At 45.8% G+C, this 23523-nt stretch overlaps 12 protein-coding genes across 12 annotated transcripts; 6 read left to right on the top strand and 6 right to left on the bottom strand.

Annotated features, from left to right (window-relative positions):
- Positions 1-93: 93 nt before the first annotated feature.
- JR316_0006043 (uncharacterized protein) lies at positions 94-705 on the bottom strand (the record flags this gene model as incomplete). The annotated part of the gene is made up of 3 exons (XM_047891792.1): positions 94-454; positions 511-576; positions 626-705. The coding sequence occupies 3 exons, from the start codon at positions 703-705 to the stop codon at positions 94-96; spliced, it is 507 nt and encodes a 168-aa protein (XP_047749141.1).
- Positions 706-902: 197 nt separating this feature from the next.
- JR316_0006042 (Obg-like ATPase 1) lies at positions 903-2701 on the top strand (the record flags this gene model as incomplete). The annotated part of the gene is made up of 10 exons (XM_047891791.1): positions 903-984; positions 1035-1085; positions 1136-1296; positions 1350-1619; positions 1675-1752; positions 1944-2041; positions 2090-2273; positions 2331-2422; positions 2479-2603; positions 2661-2701. 10 exons carry the CDS (start codon positions 903-905, stop codon positions 2699-2701), a joined length of 1182 nt encoding a protein of 393 aa, XP_047749140.1.
- Positions 2702-4836: 2135 nt separating this feature from the next.
- On the bottom strand, positions 4837-6461 carry JR316_0006041 (Delta(14)-sterol reductase; the record flags this gene model as incomplete). Its single annotated transcript, XM_047891790.1, has 7 exons — positions 4837-4903; positions 4957-5091; positions 5152-5233; positions 5286-5523; positions 5581-5796; positions 5864-6078; positions 6128-6461. 7 exons carry the CDS (start codon positions 6459-6461, stop codon positions 4837-4839), a joined length of 1287 nt encoding a protein of 428 aa, XP_047749139.1.
- Positions 6462-6916: 455 nt separating this feature from the next.
- Positions 6917-7639, top strand: JR316_0006040 (Histone deacetylase 5; the record flags this gene model as incomplete). Its single annotated transcript, XM_047891789.1, has 2 exons — positions 6917-7280; positions 7347-7639. 2 exons carry the CDS (start codon positions 6917-6919, stop codon positions 7637-7639), a joined length of 657 nt encoding a protein of 218 aa, XP_047749138.1.
- A 59-nt stretch (positions 7640-7698) lies between these two features.
- On the top strand, positions 7699-9849 carry JR316_0006039 (Histone deacetylase clr3; the record flags this gene model as incomplete). The annotated part of the gene is made up of 14 exons (XM_047891788.1): positions 7699-7705; positions 7757-7895; positions 7948-8251; positions 8311-8500; positions 8561-8590; positions 8644-8755; positions 8807-8854; positions 8906-8972; positions 9029-9133; positions 9184-9248; positions 9297-9376; positions 9431-9537; positions 9594-9687; positions 9740-9849. 14 exons carry the CDS (start codon positions 7699-7701, stop codon positions 9847-9849), a joined length of 1458 nt encoding a protein of 485 aa, XP_047749137.1.
- A 309-nt stretch (positions 9850-10158) lies between these two features.
- Positions 10159-13086, bottom strand: JR316_0006038 (putative phosphoketolase; the record flags this gene model as incomplete). The annotated part of the gene is made up of 10 exons (XM_047891787.1): positions 10159-10196; positions 10247-10409; positions 10470-10785; positions 10837-10901; positions 10953-11505; positions 11563-12084; positions 12146-12436; positions 12492-12627; positions 12686-12865; positions 12921-13086. 10 exons carry the CDS (start codon positions 13084-13086, stop codon positions 10159-10161), a joined length of 2430 nt encoding a protein of 809 aa, XP_047749136.1.
- Positions 13087-13451: 365 nt separating this feature from the next.
- On the top strand, positions 13452-15077 carry JR316_0006037 (putative acetate kinase; the record flags this gene model as incomplete). Its single annotated transcript, XM_047891786.1, has 6 exons — positions 13452-13876; positions 13929-14113; positions 14169-14209; positions 14266-14496; positions 14552-14971; positions 15024-15077. 6 exons carry the CDS (start codon positions 13452-13454, stop codon positions 15075-15077), a joined length of 1356 nt encoding a protein of 451 aa, XP_047749135.1.
- Positions 15078-15168: 91 nt separating this feature from the next.
- On the bottom strand, positions 15169-16307 carry JR316_0006036 (Tubulin-folding cofactor C; the record flags this gene model as incomplete). The annotated part of the gene is made up of 5 exons (XM_047891785.1): positions 15169-15336; positions 15388-15519; positions 15572-16033; positions 16093-16244; positions 16298-16307. 5 exons carry the CDS (start codon positions 16305-16307, stop codon positions 15169-15171), a joined length of 924 nt encoding a protein of 307 aa, XP_047749134.1.
- Positions 16308-16676: 369 nt separating this feature from the next.
- On the top strand, positions 16677-17315 carry JR316_0006035 (RING-box protein 1; the record flags this gene model as incomplete). The annotated part of the gene is made up of 6 exons (XM_047891784.1): positions 16677-16769; positions 16825-16852; positions 16909-16959; positions 17042-17112; positions 17168-17253; positions 17303-17315. The coding sequence occupies 6 exons, from the start codon at positions 16677-16679 to the stop codon at positions 17313-17315; spliced, it is 342 nt and encodes a 113-aa protein (XP_047749133.1).
- Positions 17316-17539: 224 nt separating this feature from the next.
- Positions 17540-18228, bottom strand: JR316_0006034 (uncharacterized protein; the record flags this gene model as incomplete). The annotated part of the gene is made up of 3 exons (XM_047891783.1): positions 17540-17791; positions 17848-17920; positions 17969-18228. The coding sequence occupies 3 exons, from the start codon at positions 18226-18228 to the stop codon at positions 17540-17542; spliced, it is 585 nt and encodes a 194-aa protein (XP_047749132.1).
- Positions 18229-19225: 997 nt separating this feature from the next.
- Positions 19226-20726, bottom strand: JR316_0006033 (uncharacterized protein; the record flags this gene model as incomplete). The annotated part of the gene is made up of 3 exons (XM_047891782.1): positions 19226-20436; positions 20500-20615; positions 20668-20726. The coding sequence occupies 3 exons, from the start codon at positions 20724-20726 to the stop codon at positions 19226-19228; spliced, it is 1386 nt and encodes a 461-aa protein (XP_047749131.1).
- A 294-nt stretch (positions 20727-21020) lies between these two features.
- Positions 21021-22671, top strand: JR316_0006032 (Delta(14)-sterol reductase; the record flags this gene model as incomplete). Its single annotated transcript, XM_047891781.1, has 7 exons — positions 21021-21369; positions 21429-21643; positions 21716-21931; positions 21982-22222; positions 22274-22355; positions 22415-22549; positions 22605-22671. 7 exons carry the CDS (start codon positions 21021-21023, stop codon positions 22669-22671), a joined length of 1305 nt encoding a protein of 434 aa, XP_047749130.1.
- Positions 22672-23523: the final 852 nt, after the last annotated feature.

The following is a 23523-nucleotide window of genomic DNA, read 5'->3' as shown; positions in this document are numbered from 1 at the left end:
ATGCCAAGCAAATCTTCATTATGTACAAAATACATCTTCGTCAAGGGTCGTGTCTAACGTGCTACAAGGTATAGTCTGTGCTATCATATCAAGTCATAGAAAATAGGTGATCATCGCTGCCGTCGTCATGCCCAATCCTACCAACGCTGGCCGCAGCGCCATCCCAGAACTCTGCGCTGATCCTGTTGGAGGTCCATACACCGCAAGCCACGAGCTGTAGGGCAGGATCGTGCCCTGGCTGGTGGCCGTAAAGTTGATCGTCTGCGGGCTGGTGGGCGTGAATGTCGCTAGGAAGACCTGCGTCTGGCCGTCAATCACGGTGGTGTAGAAATAGGGAGTCGGGGCGCCTGGAGAGCCGGTTTGCGACACAGGTTGGCCGTTTTTGGGACCCAATACACCCACTGGATCTGAGGACGTTGACGACACAGGTGTGGGAGACGCGGAGAGTGTTTGTCTAGACAAGCAAAATGTTTGAATCATGTCGACGCGGTGTGCACGGGGGACACCAACATAGCTGTAGTGATTGGTATTCCTGCGGCGTTGGTCGAAACAACCTGGATGATCAGCGAACCGGATCTAATGAAAAAAGTGAGTATACAGCAGAGCGGGCAGGGGCCGAGCATACCCGTCGGTGGTCGTCTGGGTCGTCTGGGCATTAGAGAAAAGAAATAGGGTGGCGAGGACGGCGACGGGGAGGAATCGCATGGTGGAGGTCGGCTGGAGAGGGTGCGCCTGAACATTGAACACGTGATGGCCGAGGAGTGTGGTGAGTTTGCTCGTATTTACCCGTCTGGCTCTGTAGATTTTCGATGATTGGATTTTATCATCGATATCCTATCTTGCGACTATCTTCCTTCTCCGCATATTTCTCCACAACAGCTGCTCGTGCTGTAAAAAAGAAAATGCCCCCAAAAAAGGCTGCCGCCGCAGAGAAAAAGACCCTTCTCGGCCGTCCCAGCAACAATCTTAAGATCGGCATCGTAGGTTTGTTCTTTACATTCAACTCTTTGCCTCCATCTAATCTTCTTTCTTAGGTCTCCCCAACGTCGGAAAGTCTTCCTTCTTCAATGCTCTTTCGGAAACCGGTATGCTCGCCCATTCACCGTATAGGATCATATTAAATTTGTCTCTCCAGATTTGGGCAAAGCTGCCAACTTTCCTTATGCCACTATAAACCCTGAAGAAGCCCGTATCCCTGTTCCTGATGCTCGTTTCGAGTGGCTCTGTGATGTGTACAAGCCTGCATCACGAGTCCCTGCCTTTCTCACTTGCATCGATATTGCCGGCTTGACCGCTGTGAGTCGACTAAAATCCTCGTTCGCCTTTCATCAAACCTGATGGAATAACAGGGTGCTTCCACCGGTGCTGGTCTCGGAAACGCTTTCTTGTCCCACGTCCGCGCCGTCGACGGTATTTTCCAAGTCGTCCGTGCATTCGATGACGCTGAAGTCATTCACGTCGAGGGAGACGTCAATCCCCTGCGTGACATGGAAATTATCCAAACCGAACTTCGATTGAAGGATATTGAATGGGTCGAAAAAGCACTCGACAACTTGAAAAAGTCTGGCAGGAACCTGGGAAGTACCAGCTTGGCTGACAAGGCCAAGAAAGAGGAAATCGTGAGTGACCACCTTCATCTCATTGGGCCATGACCCTCAACATGTCGTTGCACAGGCCACTGTTGAGAAAATTCTCAAGACCCTCACGGTTGATAACAAGGATATCAGAAAGGCTGAATGGAATAACAAAGAGGTAAGCTTTTAACTGTTTGTGTCAACAATTGTCTTTGTTATGCGACAAAAAAAGACCGCCAAACTCGAATAGTCCAACTGTCCGAGGAAGGAGTGCAGCCAATAAACCATCGAGAAAAGATCCAATTTGTTTCATCCCCGTCCTGGCAATAACTGCGATTAGACCCATGAACTAATTTCTTTTTCGTCCAGATTGATGTCGTCAACGGATTGACCCTTCTCACTGCCAAACCCATCACCTACCTTGTCAACTTGAGCGAAAAGGACTACGTTCGCAAGAAGAACAAATGGTAATGCTAACTATTTTCGAACCGCAAACCGCACTGAAACCTTGTCAGGCTGCCCAAAATCAAGGCGTGGATTGACGCTAACAACCCCGGAGACCCTCTCATTCCCTTCTCTGTCGCTCTGGAAGAGAGACTTGTTCTCATGAGCCCAGAGGAGAGAAAGGAAGAGGAAGCTAAAGTGGGTGCCACCAGCGCCCTTCCAAAGATCACACAGGCTGGTTACTCAAGTCTCGACGTGAGCATTAACGTTCTCTCCCTCATCGTAAACTTCTTACCATTTCCGTTCCCTTAGCTCATCCGCTACTTCACTTGTGGTCCCGATGAAGTTCGTGCCTGGACAATCAGAAAAGGAACCAAGGCTCCTCAGGCCGCCGGTGTCATCCAGTACGCTTCTTGTATTCGTCTCACTATTGATGACGTATTCACATTCCATTCTCTAGCTCCGACTTTGAGAATAAATTCGTTTGCGGTGAAATCATGTCATACGACGACCTGAAGGAGTACGGCAGTGAGGCTGCTGTCAAAGCTGCCGGAAAGCTTCGACAACAGGGCAAGCCCTATGAGAGTAAGCATTATCTGTCACTGAAGTTGTTGATTGCTTTTTCTGACCAACATTTTATAGTGGTCGATGGTGATATTGCGTACTGGAAGGCTGGAGGTTAAATACCATTGCCATTATTTACCCACGCATGAAAGCGATCAAGAGCTACGGAACTTGGTAGAAACTTTTTTTAGGATACTTACACGCAGGAGTTAATTGAATTGAAATCAAAATCCGCACATTGTCCAAGCCACATTTACCTAATCGGGGTAATAATTTTCCTTTTCGGGATACAAAATCACGGTTTGTTAAATTGGCAAGTTTTATGCAAAGGTCAAGTATGACAAAGGTATGGAAATATAAATTTACTTTGCTGGTATAATTATCTCATACTGGTACCCCCCTTTATCCAGCCTAATTAATGTAACCTACGAGTATCTCACCACAACGTCAACGACGGGGACACTGGTTCCAGTTAGATAACGCATACATCCTCAACACTTTCTGAAGCATGGTAGAAGGAAATCTCTCGGTCCAGATATCTAACAACTTGTTAGCTTCATCTTTACCTTCGAATCGGTGTATCAACGCGCAAGGCTTCACTCAGTAACTCAGCATGGCTTGACATCAGTCGTACACCATGAAGGTAGATTATCAATATCATAGATAAGTATACACTACCGCTTCTATCAAATCACCACTAAAGGTGGGATAATATATGGAAAGCCAGGGTAAGTATGTTTTCATATTACTTCCTACCTGTGGTTGACCCGGCTGTTAGGTTTGTCAAGCTATAAACGACCTAAAACGTTGTGAGATTTTGCAGTGGTGAGCTAAAAAAACTGCAGTGTTGCACATTGACTCTCTGAGGATCAACTTTGTCGCCAACAAGGAGTGAGTTAAATATAATTTATCCGCATGTTTGCAGAAGTGATTCCTCTTTCGATCTAAATTTAGGACAGTAGGTCTTGTGGCCATAAGCATGCAATGCCCGCGCACCCCGGATTGTCCACTTACGTGTTTTTATTCGCTTCAGGAAGCCAATAAAACTGCGCAGTATCTACCATGCCTCCTCTATCAATCTCTAGTTCTACACTCCTCATCGCTTAAAATGATTGTCAATATTTCAGACACCCATGTCGCCACATCTACCGTGGTTGACTCTTCCGATGCAGCATCAACAAACACTCTAGTCAGTGCCGAACAAAAAGTTCCCGGAAGCCTTACAACATTCGTCATCCTCTCGCTCATTATGTCCACACTCGCCTTGGCCTTTTCCATCTCAAATAATGTGGGGGATGGGCAATTCTCCAACATCCCAAACAGTATTGCCGCGCCTGTCCTAGCATTCGTCTTCACTCTCCCTCATCATGGTGCAATATTGCTGCTGAGATGGTTGCAACATCATGACATGGCCTCCATCCTACCATTTACACCATACTCCGCCCGGTCGATTGGGTACTTGTTTGCACTCTTGGCGTTGTGGATAGTGTCTACAGCAATAGGCGCCAGAAATGGTGCGGCTGAGATTCAGACTTTTGACCTTGATTGGTCAATGGCAGCCGCAATAACCACATGCACATTGGAGCTAGTTTTCATCATTGTCATTGTGGTTATATGTGTTAAACAATATCGACGACATGCAAAGACTAACGATCCAACGCCATTCTCTGTTGAAACCTCCCACTCGCAACCAAAAATTGCTCAGGTGTAATGTGTAAGCCAGTACAATAATGATGATAGGCAATCCATTTGGATCAGGTAAGGGTTGAATCACCCCATTGTCCTGCTGAAAAGTTCACAAGTGTTATTGAGAAGGCACGACAATTGCTGCAGATCGACAAAATAATGAATGAGATGATGGGCATAGTGGTATTGCGTTGTTAAGAGTATTGAAGTCAGTCGAAACTTGCTAAGCAATGCAACAATTAAAATTTGCTGTATTTGTGTTTAGTGCATGTTTTATGGTATTTAAGCATGTATACGATAAACATAACCATTAAAAACTATCACTATTATTTATTTACCTCTAGATACAACCACAGATCACACAACATGGTTCAAACATTTGTATAGATAGAATGCTATCGCAATATAGGAACGGTCAAGGTTTCCACCGCTGACAGACTTGCCAAATGCACTGACACTGAGCGGCCCAATCTGGGTAATGGACTACCATGCTGGGATATGGCTTAAGGCAAATCTGGAACTTGGGCGGCTAGAGGTTGCACGGTGGCGCGGTACCCAAATAGGTTCCCTAATAAATATAAGGTATTATGCGGTAGGGTACCAACTTTTTATATGCCACCCAGTCTTCTCCGTACCTATATGAATAATCAGTATTCACATCAGAAGATATAAATGATGCAGATTTTACTTCTGTGAGCAAGCTTCATCGTCACGACGTTCTCTGTGAATGAGGAGGATTGTAAAGTAGATGACATAGTAGTATGTGATAGGCGTATTGAAGCCGGTTGGAAGTGACCATGCTAGAGCCATAATCAAGTCTCCCCTTGTATTATATTTGAGCTTGAGCATTATGACTACGCTTCGTGGAAATGAATATGCTTACATGTAATTGGGATGCCTTGAGCGACCCCACCAGCCTGAGGTAATAAGTTTAGAACCCTTCTTGGTTGTCATGAACTTGAGATCTAAAGAATAATTAAACGAAACTGTCGAAAAAGGTGTTGTTGTTTGGCGTACTTTTCGGATTCTTTCCATTTCTGAAATCATTCTTCTCCCCGTTCGTGACTCTAAAGATGTAGTAGCCCAGGCTATTTACAAAGATAATGGCGATGGTAGCGGATGGGCCGAGTTCGATGGGATGGAAGACCAAGTATCTCGCTTGAACAGAGTATGCGAAAGGCACATAGGTTGTTGCAAGAGCCAGCATGAATCCGAACCCATCACTGATGATATCCATTGTGGTGAAGACAGCAGGCTTGATAGATATGACAAAGTCAGATAAATTTTTCGTTCTGAGTTCTATTAAACATACCTCGTTATAAAGACTATCGGCAACATACCACGCCTCGAAGGCGAGTACAAGCCACATCGAATCAGTCACATTGGCAAACCCTCCTCGGCGTGTTGCCTGCTCACAAACCATGCTAATGTTGATCAGGACCCAAAGAATGAGGCCCGGTCTAAGCTCATTAAAAGACTTGATATCAAACGACCCTATGGATGGATTGAGCTCGCGTCCTTTAAACCACTGGCAAGACGTGAGATATGCTCAGCAATGTTCCATCGATACAAGATATGATGAAGGTTCTGCTTACATCGTAAATGATGTTCCCTGAGTTACCTCCTAGAGCAAGAAGTTTTCCTTCTTGAAATGAAGCGATATAGAAGTACGTGGCTTGTGCAAAAGACATTGCATAGGATGCAGTCAACAAGCCAACCCATTTGTGATAGATGAAGGTGAAAGACTCAGGTCCATATCGCATGATGATTCCTGATGTTATTCCCAATGCGAGCAAAAACGTAGAAAGGCCTGCAAAATAATTCGAACAGATAGATTGCACAGAGTCCACAGTACGTACCATTGATTTTATAAACCTTTCTCTCTCCGTTTCGCAAGGTGGTTCCGTTAATTCGATCTCCGGGAAGAATCGCCCAAGAGATAACACAGAATGCATACCAAGCAAGATATATGAGAGCTGCTTCCGTGTCCCAAAGACCCTTCCACCAACTTAAGCTCGAAATTGATTGAAAAATGGGTGCAGCAGAGCTTAGTTGTGGTGGACAACCTCCTGTTTCCTCCGAGCATCCGAAGTAGAGGAGATAAGTGACAGTTGGAATGCCAATGGAAATCGCTAAGGCTCCAAGGGGACCCAAAAATTCGTATTGGGTTGTCCGTGGGTTGAGTGCAGACATAGTAAAGGAATTGCAGTTCAAACTTCAACGATTTCATTGCAGCCCTTTATATGGATATCGAAATAACATACGACTTTTGGCTTTGAAAGTTGCGCCATATAAGACACCTCTTGGTAGTCAGCATATATGATGAGACCTGAGATGCATGCGAGAGCGGTCCCAAGTAGAAATCATGAAGCATTTTCCAATGCTTTCAAGCAGATGTCTTAACATTGAATCCGAGTTAGAAGAAGCTCGCGCTCAGGATCAGGCCTTAGGTCGTGGTTTGACGCCAAGACATGAACAGCTTAAAAGGGAATTAGATACGCGGTGTAATTATTTGGCACTATTATGATCAAAAGCTTAATTAAAGTAGTTCATGTCCGCTTTCAAGTTGCTGTTGACCGCGCTCTTATATTTCCAAGTTATCCGAAAAACAGTTCCGTCAAACACCATCATAGCTCGTCTTTGCCATGATGGCCACAGAACCTATCGCATCAGGTTCGGGAACTATGGACATAGACTCAGAAAAAACCCCGTCCACTTCTCAAGCTAACCCTATGGCGGACACTTTCCAAACGCGTCGGCCGCGCGCGTCTTCACTTCCTTTACAGCCTTCAAATCTCAAAGTTGGATATATTTATTCCTCAGAAATGATGAACCATTTTTGTCCTGGTGGTCATCCCGAACAACCATTACGCATTCAACAGATTTGGGCAACCATAGTCAACGAGCAACTTCATAAGAGGATGAAATGGATGCCTATTCGTGAGGTAAAGAAAGGGGAGGCGCTACTGGTACATAGCGAAGACCATTGGAATAAAGTGATAGCTATTCAGTGTGGGTGACAGCACTCCTTGTATCGTTTGAGATCTAGCCTTCCTTACTTATCGGAAAACGCGTCAGATTTGACCGATCAACAGCGAGCAGACTCCGTGGATTACTACGAGCAAATGTCTCTTTACGTGATGTCTGGGACTACCAGGTCTGCGCTTCTAAGTTGCGGTGGTGTAGTTGAAGCGTGCCTGGCTGTGGCGCGTAATGAGCTGAAGAAAACCTTTGCGATTGTGCGCCCTCCAGGTCATCACGCTGAACCAGATGAACATATGGGTTTCTGTTTCTTCAACAATGTTGCTGTTGCAGCCAGGGTTGTTCAGCAACGTACCAAACTGAAGAAGATTTTGATACTCGATTGGTAAGTCAAACTTTTCTTCTGGTAGCTGTCCTACCCACAGACGATTTTCCAGGGATGTACACCATGGCAAGTAGCGGATGATATGGTAAATCAAAATATGTGTATTTATGATGTATCATAGGCAATGGCACTCAACGAGCATTTAACGACGACCCATCCGTTCTCTACATATCTCTTCATCGATACGAACAAGGCACATTCTATCCTTGCGGTCCTTTTGGATCATTAACGTCGTGTGGAGAAGGTCCTGGTACCGGATTGTGAGTCATTGATTTGGGTTCGTGTTAGAGATGTATGAATAAAGTGTTACAGTTCAGTAAATGTACCTTGGCCATGCGCAGGCATGGGAGATGCGGAATATATATATGCCTTCCAAAAAGTGATTCTGCCAATCGCCACCGAGTTTGCCCCCGAATTAGTTATCAGTAAGTTACAGTCAGCGTTTTTATATGGTCCAGCTATTGATGTACGTCGAATTTCCTTGTCAGTTTCGGCAGGTTTTGATGCAGCAGCCGGAGACGAACTTGGTGAATGCTTGGTTTCTCCTGCTGGTTATGCACATATGACACACATGCTTGCTGGGCTAGCCGGTGGGCGCATGGTTGTCGCCCTTGAGGTCAGAACTACATTATTATGTCATTCCTGAATTTCCCTCTGAGCTGTTGTGCAATGTAGGGTGGATACAACCTAGATTCAATATCGCAGTCGGCTCTTGCTGTGACAAAGGTTCTTCTTGGGGAACCACCAGATGAACTTCCACCTCTGAAAGCAAACGAAGAAGGGACGGAAACTGTCTGGTTAGTAGCACGAGAACAGAGCAAATACTGGAAGAGTGTTGATCCAAAAGCCTGTGAACCTCAAGCAGGTGCGTTTAACTTATTAACGGCATCAAATTTGCACTAAATACTGGACATTGCGCGTTCAGATGTGGAACCAATAAGCTTCTCGGTACCTGGTAAGCATCATGGGCTCTTGCGATTTTTCCTTCCCTTACAAGACTATCTGCAGAAATATTAAAAGCTCATAGACAACACTATCTCTACACCAAGCACGACATGATGCAGGTTCCAATGATGACCCCAGAACTAGAAGAAAAATTTTCCTCGCAAATTATGTGCACGTACGTGATATTAACTTTAATACCATGTGCCAATCATTGAGGTGACTCCAGGTCGGACATTTTTGAAAGCAAGACTCTTGTTATCTTTGTCCATGAATTGTGGGTATTAGCACTTGTCTAATACAGCATCTCTGATGAATCATCTACTAGTGGAAATCTCCGTCTAGAATTGGAATCGTCTACCACCTGCGATGTTCATTTAGAACGATCATATCTTGTACGTGTCATATGAAAGATGTATTTTCATTCCTTTGGCATTTAATACAAGTGTAGATTGACTTCTCCAAAGAACTTGTTGGTTGGGTGAAAAGCGAAGGTTATTCTTTATTAGATGCAAATTTATACCCGAAACCCTCTACTACCCCTACCCCTAATTTGGTATGCATCATTTCTCAATATCGTGGGCGTTGATTCATTTGGCAGTGTAGCGGCACAAAACTATGGAAGAGGTTGGAAGGGATGTGTTGGTATATTTGTGGGATAATTATGTCCAGTGAGTTGATTCAGTCGCTTTCACTATTACTTCACTGACACGTATCAGACTTTCGGGTGCGGAACGGGTAATACTAATTGGACATGGACCTGGTTGTAAGCCTTTGGTGGATCTACTCAATCGCAGAAGTGAGTTATTGTTAGGTTTTACCGCCTTCTCAAGAACTGAATAGTTTATCCAAGCAACGAGCGTGACAAAATCCGCGAAGGCAATTATTCAAGTAGTTGGATCTCAGAGGATGCCTTCTTATCCTTCAGACGTGGATGACGCGCGCCCTTGGTATCAAAAGGTAGTTCATTACCGGACGTCTTCATCAAAAGTGGCACTATCTCACGTAAAACGCAGTCATCTCTCGTCATTGTTCCGCAAAGCCATCCAGTCATGGGCCCACATATAAAACCTAAGGATATTCGACGTCATGGCGTAATGGTTCCCATTGGTATGTCGTTCCATATAAACATGTAATCATACCTTCTGAGGAATAGAAATAGATGAGACACGGCAAATTAAGCTCATTACACGAGCATTGCCAGCTATTAAACAATTTGTACAAGAGACATTGAGCAGCTTTCCTTTAGCCAATCGGACCAACCGGCCATAGAATGCTCTCGATGTTTTTGATGTTTTTGTAGATCTAATTTGTATCACTTTCACCGAAGCAATCATCGTGTGTTTTACGAATGTTAATGAACCGGTATGTTGTAAAATACTAAATATAACAATTAAAGTTATGCACAAACGACGTGTCTACAGCCCTTTGGTAAAATGACCAGATTATAGAAATAGTCTTACGGTACAAATGCCAGCATAAGATCGACGACAGACTTAGAAACGTCTACTCGTCTAGATCAAACTAATATACAAGGCTGCGAGAGCCAGGAGCTGAAATTATCAGCCTTCAGCGGCAGCCTTAGTTAAAAACCGGGGTATCAAAGATACCATCGTGATCTGCAAAGAAAAGGTCATTCGAAGTCATCCAGGAACTAAATTCGACAAACCTTTGCCATTGGTATAGATGTAATCGCGTTCTTTCTGTTTTAGATGCCTTAAATAGCTGCATTTCTCGTGCGCATAGGCCGCTACTGCGGCGTTGACAGTAGCACCACCGCTGATCGCGTTAATGGCTACACTGAAACGGTCGGTGTGGTTGGAAATCATCATCTACATCCACATTTTAGTTAATTAAGTATCATGGATATGTGTGAGGGTGTTAAAACTCACATCAAATGGTGAAGTAGTAGTGCCTTCTTCGGCATATCCGTCAATGGTAATCCTGTCCAAATTAGGCCGACCGAACAGTAATCCTTTGAGTTCAATGGGATACCCATGGTAATTGAAGTGAATGGGGCGATCTTCTGTAAAGAGCGATTTAAAGGCTTCATGACTGAGAGAATGAGGATGGAGGCCGGTATCAAGCAGAATCATGAGGTCGGTGACGTTGACGACACGAACACGAAGCTCTGGTGCATGTATACGAAGCAATGCTGCAGCCGCTATCACCTCGAAGGTCATCTCAACCCCAATACCGACGAGAACACTGTGAAATATCAGTCATTGGCTGCGACTTAGTTCATGACATATAACGTACACATCTGGGTTTACGCCATCATCCACACTAGCAAATTTCCATACTGAAGCTCCAGCTATGCAATGCTACCGGGATGTCAGCTTTGCGAATAAGGTTGAAAAGAGTGGTAAACTCACTTGGTCAGCTTCTTCAGGAGACAACCACACAGGAGTAGGCTGTTTGCTGCCAACCATTAGGTTGATGTAATTCTTGGCCCTCAGGCAATGTGAAATAGTAGAAAGGAAGCAATTTGCATCTGGCGGTAAATATACTCGCGCAAATGTGGGTTTCAAGTTAAGTACGGCGCCGATAAACGAAGGATTTTGATGTGAGAAGCCATTGTGTTCCTGTCTTGTCCAGGTAGACGTTTCGATATAGTTGAGTGAACCGCAAGGTTGACGCCAGGAGGTTTCCACGGCCATTTTGGAGAATTTGGAATATTGTACCATCATTGTATGCACGATACCGAGGAATGCTTCGTAGCTGGGGAAAAGGCCAGTCCTTCCCGTCAAGGTATAACCTTGGAGCATTCCTTGACAGGTGTGTTCAGAGAGGATTTCGACTATTCGTCCGCCTTGACCACGAGCAGCGACGTCCCACTGGAAATTACGCCCAGTAACATCGAAGACAGCGTCTAATTTATTGGAAACTAGCTCATCAGGGGAGAAGATACGGAAAGTTTTAGGATTTCTGGAATCAAAACATAAGTGATCAGCTCAACAAAAATTGATTAATCAAAATACATACTTGTTGATAACCTCTTTCAAGAAGCGGCCTATTGCCTTCATGCAGCTCTCCTGTGTGCCTTTCTCGACACAGTTGTCCATCCATTCGGGTGTCAGCAAAGGCGTGTAAGCGGCGTAACTTTCTTTCTTTTGGCCGAGTTTCTTGGTATTGACGTCAGGGATGACGCTAAGCACCGCGTCAATGGGTACTCCCTGAGGAGTGAAGAGTTCTTGAGGCTTGTATGACGACAGCCAGTCTTGGAGAGCGGCAAGCTCTTCGTCGGATGTTTTGGCGCCAGGAAGGGGAACCTGATGTGAATGGAAAGACCCCTCGATAATTTCACCATTAATCATTTTAGGTCCAGAGAGACCTTTGGGGGTTCGAAGGACGAGCATTGGCCAGCGGGGCTTTATAATAGGCTTTCCAGTCCGAGCGGCAGTTTGAATCTTCTTGATTTCAGCGAGTGCCCACTCCATCGAGGCAGCAAGATCGTTGTCCAAGTTTGGGAGATCAGAAATGATGCGGACTTGATAGCCATATCCTCTGAAATCAAGAAGAGGAATTAAAAAGGTTTGATCCCAGTCGAATCATGCAGGATACTTACGTGAACAACGCGGTAATTTCTTTATCGTCCATGACACCATAGATTGTCCTTTCAGAAATCTTGAAGCCATTTACATGCAAAATGGGGAGTACGGCGCCAGATTCAGCAGGATCAATGTATTTGTATGCATGCCAGGCGGCTGCGGTTGGACCAGTTTCTGCTTCGCCGTCCCCAACGACGCATGCAACAACAAGGTCGGGATTATCCATAACAGCACCGAAGGAAACACTAAGAGCGTATCCAAGTTCGCCGCCTTCGTGAATAGCTCCAGGAGTTTGAGCATTTATATGACTGAAGCCAATGCCAATCAGATGAGCAACAAATTGGAATAGTTTAAAAATCGTACCTGGGGAACCCTCCAGGAACGCTGAAGCTGGAGATCAATTTCTGCAGCCCAGCAAGGTTCTGAGTATACTCAGGGAAAAACGTGCTGAGTGAGTCTTCCAGCCAAAGACAAGAGAGAATAGCAGGTGCACCATGACCTAATAAGAAACAAAAGAGATAAGTCCCAACTCTCAGTTCCGCAAATTTTGGACTAACCTGGTCCAACGACATAAAGAGCATCAAGCCCAGTCTTACGAACGATCCGGTTGAGGTGAGCATACACCATCACTAGACCGGGACAAGTGCCCCAATGACCCAAGAGACGAGGTTTGATATTGTCATGTGTAAGGTCGCGCTCGAGAAGGACGTTGCTGGTATTGTTCAAGAAGATCATGGCTTTGGAAATAAGACGTAAACAGACGGCATTGTGACACGGTACGAAATGGCTAACCTGCAGCAATGTAGTCTGCGGCTCTACGAAACTTGCGAATGCCATCGAGTTCTTCAGGCGATAGATAATCCTTAGTATCGAGCTTGATTGCGTAGTCAAGGGTAGAATCTGGCAGGAGAGAGGGATCAGCAGGAGGGTTGGGTTGTGAAATGATCTGAGCAGGCATGTTTTCGAGAGTTTGTTGAGGACATATTGGCTTGCAATGGAGGCCTTATATAGTGGAGTAAAGTCGCGATGAAGGTTGACGGAGAGAGTGTTATTTTTGGACGTGATTCTGAGCTGACTCCAGACGGTTGCCGTAAATAGCAAATGGACCTGGATCCAACCTCCATGTCAAACCCAATTGGCCCAGCATTCCACGAATCACACAACAAGATCATTCCAGACTCGTCATTGAATACAAAAAAAGTCTCTTGCGATAATAAATGATGCTCTCATGGAGACTGCTCTGGACTGCCCACCTGGCGTGGACTTGTCGACCAGTTATATAATCTATCAGCGTCCGAGGAGCCAGTACCACTGCAATTCGCGATGTCACCTCCAGACAAAAATCTTGTGCTTTCTGTCAACTCTGGCTCTTCTTCTCTCAAGATATCTCTTTATGCTGTATCATCTCGTCAAAACCAGTATCCCGACCACAGTTCCTCGGAGGCTGTTACTCTGATCCTGACCTCTTCAATATCTTCGATTTCTGCACCTCCAGCCAAGTTCTCTTTCCAGCCCATTGAATCCTCTGATGATCAGCGCTGCAAGGATGAGATTGTTAACTCAATAACTGACCATGCTTCTGCATTTTCGCATTTTCTGGAGGTTCTTCGGTCAAAAGCGTCTATACATGGAAAACAAATCATGTACATCTGCCACCGTGTAGTCCATGGAGGCGACTATACTGAACCTGTAGAAATCACGCAAGAGGCCTATCACCATATAGAGAAACTCTCAGATCTAGCCCCACTGTAAGTAACCCTCCACGTTATTCTTGGTATTCTATTTACGTCCACATTCTAGACACAATGGCGCAGCACTGTCCGTGATTAAGGCCTGCATTGATGTTCTTCCGGACGCAAAATCCATTGCATACTTTGACACTGCATTCCACCGCTCTATACCCATACATATATCCAGCTATGCTATCGATCCAGAACTTGCCAAGAAACGTGGGCTAAAGAAATATGGCTTCCACGGATTAAGCTGTGAGTTATTTCGGTTTCCAATCTTCGATGATCGTTTGAGTAAAGTTGTATTTAGATGCTTTTATACTACGCACCGTCTCAAAATATCTTTCCAAGGTATGGACATGAATAGAATTTCAAACAGCATTTGACCTGCTCTGCCTTTTCTTCAGCCAACTGAGGAACTTAATCTCATAGTTCTACACCTCGGTTCTGGAGCGTCGGCCTGTGTTATCAAGAATGGCAAATCTCTGGACACATCTATGGGCCTAACGCCACTTAATGGCCTTCCAGGTGCTACACGTTCCGGGTCCATAGACCCAAGTCTGATATTCCACTATACCAACAAGGCGGGACGAATAACGCATGACCCGAACATGGCTATACACATAGGAGTCACAAAGGTACGCCATTTATTCGCTGTACTCACTATGGGAAGTAAGAAGATTTATTTTTTAGGCTGAGGATATCCTGAATCGAAAATCGGGATGGAAAGCTATAACAGGAACCACAGACTTTGGCGTTATCACCTCCAAGGCAGACTTGGAAAACCATGACCCAGATGTTTCCCTTCGCAATCCCTATCGACTCGCTTATGATATTTTCCTTGATCGAATTCTACATTTTGTAGGTTCTTATCACCTGAAGTTGGGAGGAGAAGTAGACGCTATCGTTTTTGCTGGAGGAATAGGGGAAAAAAGCGTCCAGTTGCGCAGTATGGTTGGAGAGAGACTGCAATGTTTGGGATACCCCCAGATAGACGCCGAGAGGAACGAGAGCGTGGGCAAAGTGGATGAGGTCGTTGTGGAAATCTCTGTCGACAAAGGCCAAACGAGTAATCGACAGAAACACATCTTGGTTTGCCATACGGATGAACAGGTTAGAAACTTTTAAAAAATTCATATCTTCTTTCGTGCTCACAATCTTTTAGCTTGAAATGGCAAGGGAATGTGCTCTCGACCCACGCTTCTGGGACGAATCTTGATTTTTGACTATTATTTCTTGTATCTGAAATCATCTAGGAAGGAACCAATAGTTCGATACCATAGTTATAGTGGTATTTAAATTTCAATCGTTTACTGTGGTAAAACCGTGTTCAGTTTCTCTACAAAAGTGGTGTCGTTGTGAGCAGAGGCAATGCCGTCTTCTATAGCTTGTTTAGTGCTATCGTCCATGGTGGAAAAGTTTGGAGAGGGTGTTGGTCTTATATGGGAGAAGTCTTGGACAGTAAACGGAGGAGATTCCTAAATAAAAGAAATTTATAAAATGTTACAGAGAACAGATAGTAGGCTCGCCTTCTTCCCCAGGAGCGCAGGCATGAGGGTGCTCGGATATCGTGAAAATCGAATTGCATTACAATGCTCAATAATTGGGTTGGATGAAATGGCAAGAAAAATGTCGATCTTCTTGGAAGAGTGCATTCGGAACTAGTCGAAAATCGTCAAATTTGGTACGTGATTATTTATGATTTAAGCAAACCTGATGAGATCCTAGGACAAGAATACAGTTAGACATGTCATGAAGTAACGCGCTACCTTCAATTGATGGCAGAAGTATGATGCAGTTCGTGAGATTCCTTGCATGCAAGGCGGTTAGAATGAGGCTTTCTGTTCGCCCGTCGCTGATAGATGGGATAGGAGGAAGCAGATTAACGACACAGTTATCAAGGTCTGAGAGGGCCAAATCAGTTTGTTGAGGATGCTCTGGAAGACTTGCTCTTGTGATATATTGATGAGATTTTGAGGACAGTACAAGATGCGTAGGAGTTGGTAGCACGGTCACAGATTGTTTGGGATCGACTGGAGTGGTAACGGGGGCGGGAGAGAGTGGAGGAGCAGGAGCAGAATCAGCAGCCTTAGGTTTTCGCTTGAACGCAAACTTTGACTTGGGAGCATTTGATATACGTAACTCTTCAACAGATTTCTCTAAAGCTTTCAATTGCTGAAAAATGGGTCCCATTCAAGATAATGTCCTTATCAATCGTATCAACAGATACATACCGTTTCATACTGTTTTTGGTCATACGAAGGTAACGATCCAGTAGCATCAGCCAGGGCTTTTGCTGCTTTCGCAAGTGATACTGCCAGATCCTGTAAAGTTTCCTGTGGTAAAGGTGACGTAGTTTTGGCAGCAGATATCTGCGATTCCAAGTCTAGTTAACGTTAAGAAGACATCTGGCTTGTAGTCAATTTCAAGGCTGCAGACCATAGCGCATGGCTTGAAATTGAGTTGTAAATGACTGAGAAAACGACCAGTTTGCTTCTTCCATAATTTAACGGTAATCGATATATACGATGAAAGAGATCTTTAGAAGTTGAATAAAAGGTTGAGCAATGGTTTTTCGAGGTGTTGGAAGAGGGTCGATTTGTTCGGATGCGGGGCGGTGAAAGCACTGAAGTCGGTTAAGTTGTCGAGTCATTTTGCGTGCAAGTTCATGTTTGTTGTTAATGCCTGTACCAAACATTGCCCCTATGTCAGTCACAATGAAGGTGGCACTCAGCAGCTGCTCGGTGTACCCATCACCATCGATCTCTCAAGGTTGTCCGACAGCTGAAGTATCTTTTCTCTTAATATGGCCGATAATATGGATGTTGATACAGAGCAAACGACCACTACTGCGACCAAACCAAAGAAGGAAGGCAAGGATAGCGGCAAAGCACGTTTTGAAGTGAAGAAGGTGCGCCAATGCTATTTTATCGTTCGGAGAAGAAGTCACTGATCAAATTTAACAGTGGAACGCTGTCTCTTTATGGGCATGGGGTAGGGTGACCTGTCCCGCCAAAGCTTGATACCCGCTGACTGTTGTTTTCCTCAAGACATCGTCGTCGATAACTGTGCTATCTGCAGGAACCACATCATGGATCTTTGTGCGCTGCTGACTTTTTTTGACATCTGGGTATCTTGTCGCTGAACCGTTTCTCTGATGCCCATATCGCTTATCCATTGAAGGCATTGATTGTCAGGCCAATCAAGTCTCAGCCACCAGTGAGGAGTGTAACGCTGCGTGGGGAATTTGCAATGTATGTTGTACCCGTTCATTTTCATGCCCGAGTTATCGCTGATGTATCTCGTCAGCATGCATTCCATTTCCACTGCATCTCGAGGTGGTTGAAGACCAGAAATGTCTGTCCTCTGGATAACCGTGAATGGGAATTGCAAAAGTACGCAACCTGATAATCTTTTGGTTTTACTTAGACTGATGCTGTAAAGGTATGGGCGGTAGAGCCTTCCTCGCATTTTCTAGATCTCTGTACTTTAAGTATAGCAATTTCACTGCCTGGTGCATGCATTCAAGCCAGCTTGAAGGAATGATCGATCTTTAAAGTTCTGGTGAGTGATCAGAGAAATGTTACCTTTGTTGCATTTCGCACCGAATAGCCAGGTCGTCGAAGTCAAAGGACGAAGAAAAGGCAACGATTGTCCTGCATTTCCTCGTGGTAGGGCTATTTACTGTAAATTCGCCAACGGGGTGGCAAGAGCACTAGCTGTTGTTCCCTCTCCTGCTTCTTTGCTTCTGCGTTTCTTCTCCAGGATTAAGAATGATATAACCACCAAATTGATTATTTCCTGCGCTTGACCAACTAGAGTCAAGGTGGCATCGCGATGGACAGGAACAGGGGGATCGACAGTGCGATCCTTGTAATCCAAGGATTTCAGAAATGCGGCGACTGGATTCTTCTTATCTTCGGAGGAATACAGCTGTGGGCCGAATTCTATTACGAAACACAACAAATCATAGCAGGATTGGCGCTTACTTCCATCTGCCCGCCTCCTTCGACATTCTTCCATTTGAACGTCCTCTTTTTGTTGTCCTTGAAAGATACGGTACTATTAATCTTATCAGCACTAGTCGTCAAACGCGAGATGACAAGTTACCTGCTGAAAGGGACCATACTTTTCTGCAACCAGTCCCCTGCTGGTATAGGTTTTGCGTCCCCCATGGTCAATACATCTGACCTTATATCACGCCATTTCCAATGGGCGATGTGGCCACCTTTAGCATCTTTGAGGTAGGTGAAAGAGTCTTTTTCGTGGACCGTCGTGACAGTGTACATCAACTCTCCCGTTTCATTGTTGACGATGGTAGTATTGCACGGATTATCGCGTTCTAGCATCAGGACAAGAGGATTAGACATGGCTAATGAGTTATCTTGACCCATACTCAAACCGCGGTCTATTTATAGCCAAATGGAAAAAGGCTTCAGTTTGCCCTTTTGGTGTTGCGGATGAAGACGAAATATCCTTCCGCCTTGGCTGGTGCTGGACTGCACTGCCATGCAACACATTCGGGGTGAGGCTGTTACTCTTGGTTGATTCTGCCCGTGTGGATTGGGGTATAGCACAGGAGGTTCAGAAGGCACTTTTTGTGTTCTACCATTTCGACACCAGCAACCTATTCGACTGTCACTGTCTAAGCAATCTTTGAACAACTTTAATCACCTCTATGGAAGAATCACTCGGTGAAAATCATGCATTTCCTCTTTGCAACGAGGAGTTGATATCGCCAACCGGCGCAGCCCTCTGAACCCGATGGCAGTGCGTCGGTCATGATGCATGGTAACATGACCATCCTCTGTCTTATTTCCCTGACAGAGGTATGATAGACTCTGATAATATGTAGTATAGCATTTAGGGGCTAGGAAGAAGGACTCAGTGATCATAGGTGATCATGCACCACTCTAGATCATCGTTTTTGGAAGAAGCGTAATTGAACAAACTCTCTTGCCAGAGCGCAAGTGGGGGCTTTCACTATAACTGAGAGGCTTCCGATATACTGGTTCCATAGAGCTGCAGCTAACCTTAAATTCAGGTGGTCTATGTGGTAAAATTTAAATCAGACAGTCAGGAGAGATACAAATACGATGGAAATTTAGATAACAATGATGGTGTGCACATATATGATGTATTTCTTGTTCCACCAATATTGATGGATGAATGCAGCTAATTAAATAGGTCCATGAGTATGGTGGATTATATATATAGTTGTAAGATATCGAGCATGGTGGAGATGCATGGTCGTGACAGTGTGTCGTGTGTCGTGCGGGTCGGAGAAAGAGGGAACGTGAAGGATAAGTATACCATAGATGTAGAGAGAGAGAGGACCAAAGAAAGCCAAGAAACAATAGATAGGACCTATTTCCTGAGAAGTTTCTCATGCAGCTCTGCGCTTTTCAGTTTGGCTCGAAGATATTCTATTCTCGCAGTGTAGCGGTTGATTAGATCTTCGCGACGTTTCCGGATATCTGAAAGCTCGGGATCTTCGTCAGCATCTTCAAGCGCGGTGCGGGCGATGGTATCCGTGGACGCCATGGCCTGGCTATCGGTTTCCCGGTGTAGGGCCAAGCGACTGGTACTGCGATGGTGTGTGAGAGGCTTTAAGACGCTAAGCATCCCTGATGACGAGAGCGACGTGCTTCTAGAGGACGTTGACGAGATGGAGCTTTTGCGTGCTAAGCTGAAGGAAGGTGCGCGAAAATGAGAGGAGAGCGGGCTGGCGGGGGCGGCCTTGGGTAATGACGAAATTGACCTCGATTGGGATAAGCTCGTCGCATGTGAGGACCCTGAACGGACCGAACGAAGCGACTTTCCGTCGCTGTTGCTCATTTCAACTGAAGGCGCTGTCCGGTGCTGTCTGGGGTTAAGCAAGGGAGAAGACGGCGAAGGTACTAAACGATGCTCTCGCCATTCCTGCCCTTCCATAACAACTCCGATATGGGTAGGGGTCGTAGTCGGTAGACGCCGAGCATTTTGCTTCTGTATACGCCGGAGGGTGGACAATTCAAGATTATTGAAGGCATCGATCAACCTGAGCGCCTCGTCTTCCGTTATGGCGATGGCTGCGCGAAAGTCTTTGGCTGTTTCTAGATTGTCGTCGTCGAAGACGTCATTCATTGAGGAGGAATTCTCGGGATGGCGAGGGGAAGTCGGCGATGCATAGTACATTGATGAACTGCTCGGACTGAGCGGGGGCGACTGGAGCGAGTAGTGTACGTCGAGTTGTGAAGTTGATCCCTTGGAGGGTAAACCTGACAGCGGCTGGGAACCGCCTACGAATATCGGTGGGAGCTCCGGAGGCTTCTTTGAATGTAATCGCGGCAACACAACGCTACGCTTCGGTACAGGGGTTACGGCAACTGGTTCGTTAGGTTTCCTAGCGTCTTTACGGTTCGTGGGTGTATCGTGAACAGCGGGCGAGGGGTTAGGTTTGCGCCCCGTCGCTCTACGGATAAGGTTGGCGACCCCTAAGTTGACACTCGACTTGGGACGCGCTAAAGCGTGCGGCGATGGCTTTGGTGGATCATTAGTGGGCTTGGAGGATGGGCGGCGGTGGCTTTGGGAAGTAGCTGGAAGCAATAGGCAGCATTAGATGACCAGAGCAGAGGAGAGGTGTATTGGAATACGCGTACCTTGGACTTGGACATGCACGCGCGCAATAGGGACGACTGGAGCCTCTACGGGGACGACGACAGTGCTCGCATGTTGCTCAAAGACGCTTTGGCGCAAGAGTCGATATTCATCATCGCTGTGCCGGAGGATCAGCATACGGGGATAAGAGAAAGATCGACGCGACACACTTGAGCAAGCCTTGGGAGTTGGCAACTGCGAGTTCGTTCAGACGCTGAGCCAGGGCCATACGATGGGCATGAAGAAAGGAGGAAAGAAAAAGAGAATAGTCCGACCAACGTCCAGGTCCGGGCGGAAGAAGTGTCAAATTATGTATGGATGGCGTACCTTTTATTTATCTGCAGTGCCGCATATGTCTCTTTTGTCGCGACCTGTGAATATATTTCAGACTGTTACTTATTTAAAGAAAAGAAAAGAAGAATACAGAGTAACCTTGGTGTTGGTTGTCCAACAAAGTCGTATGTTATTTTTTGCCCCGGTGCGCAGTATTACCGAACAACTCCCTTCATTCTTCACCACCACTATGTCCTCCCAACTCAACCCACGGACAACAAAGTATGAGTTTCTCGGCCCCCCAGGCGCCTTCGCAATCTCCGTCGGCGTCCCCATCATGACCTACGCGCTCTACTTTGGCTGCTCAGAGTCTGCTGGCGGGTGTCCGCCTAAATTCGCGTCTTTGTCTGCCGTCTCTGAGGTTGTCATTCACTCTGTCACAAGCTTGGATTGGTGGAAAGCGCTGTGGGACACGGAGGCGGCGCTCATCTACCTCGCATGGTACACATTCTGTGTCGTCGCGTGGGCCGTCATCCCAGGCGATCAGGTAAGCGGCACCACTCTGCGAACAGGACAGAAGCTGTCCTACAAAATCAATGGTGCGTCCCTCAGCTATACGCCTACCGCATCCCCCTGTTCTGATTTTTGTCTCATACAGCATTCTCCACCTTTTTACTCGCTCTGGGAATCACGTCGGGCACCATCTTGCGTTTCGGGCCAGAGTCTTTCACCTTCATCTACAACAAATGGGTTGGGTTGATCACAGCTTCCCTCCTGATGGCCTTTGTTCAGGCAGTGTATTGCTATGCGGTTTCTTTCAACCAGGGTAAACTGTTGGCGGTGGGCGGCAACTCGGGCAATCTGATCTACGACGTGAGTAACCACATCAACAACATCTGGTCCTATAAAAATATACTTACTCCAACCAACTCTTTTCATGTACAGTGGTACATTGGACGCGAGTTAAACCCAAGAATCGGATCCTTCGATATCAAGTCTTTCAATGAGCTTCGACCCGGCCTGATCCTCTGGGTTCTCATCAACATCAGCATGGTCTGCGAGCAGGCAACGCGCCGGGGTGGGCTGTCGAAGGTTACCGATTCGATGTGGCTGGTCCTTGCATTCCAGACTTGGTACGTTGCCGATGGCTTGTACAACGAGGTGCGTCCATTTGTCTGTCTCTGTATTCACGTTTAAAGCTCTGTCTCCAGCCTGCTCTCTTCACCACCATGGATATCACAAGCGACGGCTTTGGCTTCATGCTCTCTGTCGGTGACTTGGTCTGGGTACCTTTCGTATACTCCCTCCAAGCGCGCTACCTTGCATTCCACCCTGTCGAACTCGGACCTCTCGCCACCGCCGGCGTCCTTTTCACCAATCTTGTAGGCTACTATATCTTCCGAACAGCCAATGGCGAAAAGAACGACTTCCGCAACGGCACCAACCCCAAAAGTACGCGACTTGATTTTTGTCATCCGACGCCGTTTTCTAATTCAGTAACAGATCTCAAGTACATGACCACTAAGAAGGGTACCAAACTCCTCACATCAGGCTGGTGGGGTCGTTCCAGGCACCCTAACTACATGTAAGCTTCATGTAATTCGCCCTTTGCTCGTGAATCGCCAGCTAAACCTTTTGTTGAAGGGGCGACTTGATCATGGCTTTGGCTTGGTCACTCCCGACCGGCTTCGAAACCCCCATCACATATTTCTACGTTGCCTACTTCACATTCCTCCTCGTCCACAGGCAAATCCGCGATGACGAAGCCTGCCACCTTAAGTACGTTCTTCTTCGCCATTCTTCATAAAACCCTACTAAAATACGCGTCCTCCAGATATGGCGACGATTGGGTTGCTTACAAGAAACTGGTACCTTACCGAATTATACCCTACATCTATTGATCCCTGGTAAAACACGGCTCGAACATTTTGCTTTCACATTGCACGCAAAAATTGTATCTAATTCTGTATAGGATTCCCCTGCTGTAATCTATTTAGTAATTGTGCGGGGATAATATATAGTTTTCTGTCCAGGACATATTGCCAGACATGCCTGCGCGTACAGTCTATGGCGTCCTGCTAACAGCTCAATGATAACGGCTGATAGCAGCCAAATATGTCTTTCCGGATTCGCTGTAAACGCAGTGGATCAGCTGTCGGACTAACAACAATAGGAGGGGACGATGCTAACCTCAGCGAATTCCCTTTCATCAATGGCCAGACATCTCCTAGACCAAGACCATTGCTGTATCCGTACGCAAAAACGTCACTACTTTCTTCAAAGAAAGGAACGACGGTGTTGATGAAATTGTTAATCTCCTCTTGGTCTGTACAAGGCGTGAATTGCTTGTCATCTTCAGAACAATAATAAATCAACGCCGGTCCCAAAAGTGAGAAAAAAGTTTAAAGGTAGTCACCATTAACACAAGCGAATTCTGTCACCCAAATCGGTTTGCCGTAGGTCTTGTAGTGTGCCTACGAACAACATAGATTGAGTTGGATATAGTCAATGTATGATAGGTAGAGGAGACTTACAATGTCTTTCTGAACACCAGCCAGACTGTTTTTATTGATATGTATAGCTGTGAAATCCCACATCGTCGAAATCTGATTTCTGAATTCGGCGAGCCATGTTTCATCAGCTTGCTCTGAAATATGCAGCCAGAAAATGAATAAGAAGTCAGCCGAGAAAAGATAAAACGACGTACTGCACATTGACGGACTACCAAGCTTCGCCCCGCGAGCTTTCAGCGG

This window comes from Psilocybe cubensis, chromosome 5 (assembly GCF_017499595.1).
Source record: "Psilocybe cubensis strain MGC-MH-2018 chromosome 5, whole genome shotgun sequence".
Taxonomy (NCBI): Eukaryota; Fungi; Basidiomycota; class Agaricomycetes; order Agaricales; family Agrocybaceae; genus Psilocybe; species Psilocybe cubensis.
The sequence above is the reverse complement of the archived record's forward strand: the minus strand, read 5'-3'. Positions and strand labels throughout refer to the sequence as shown.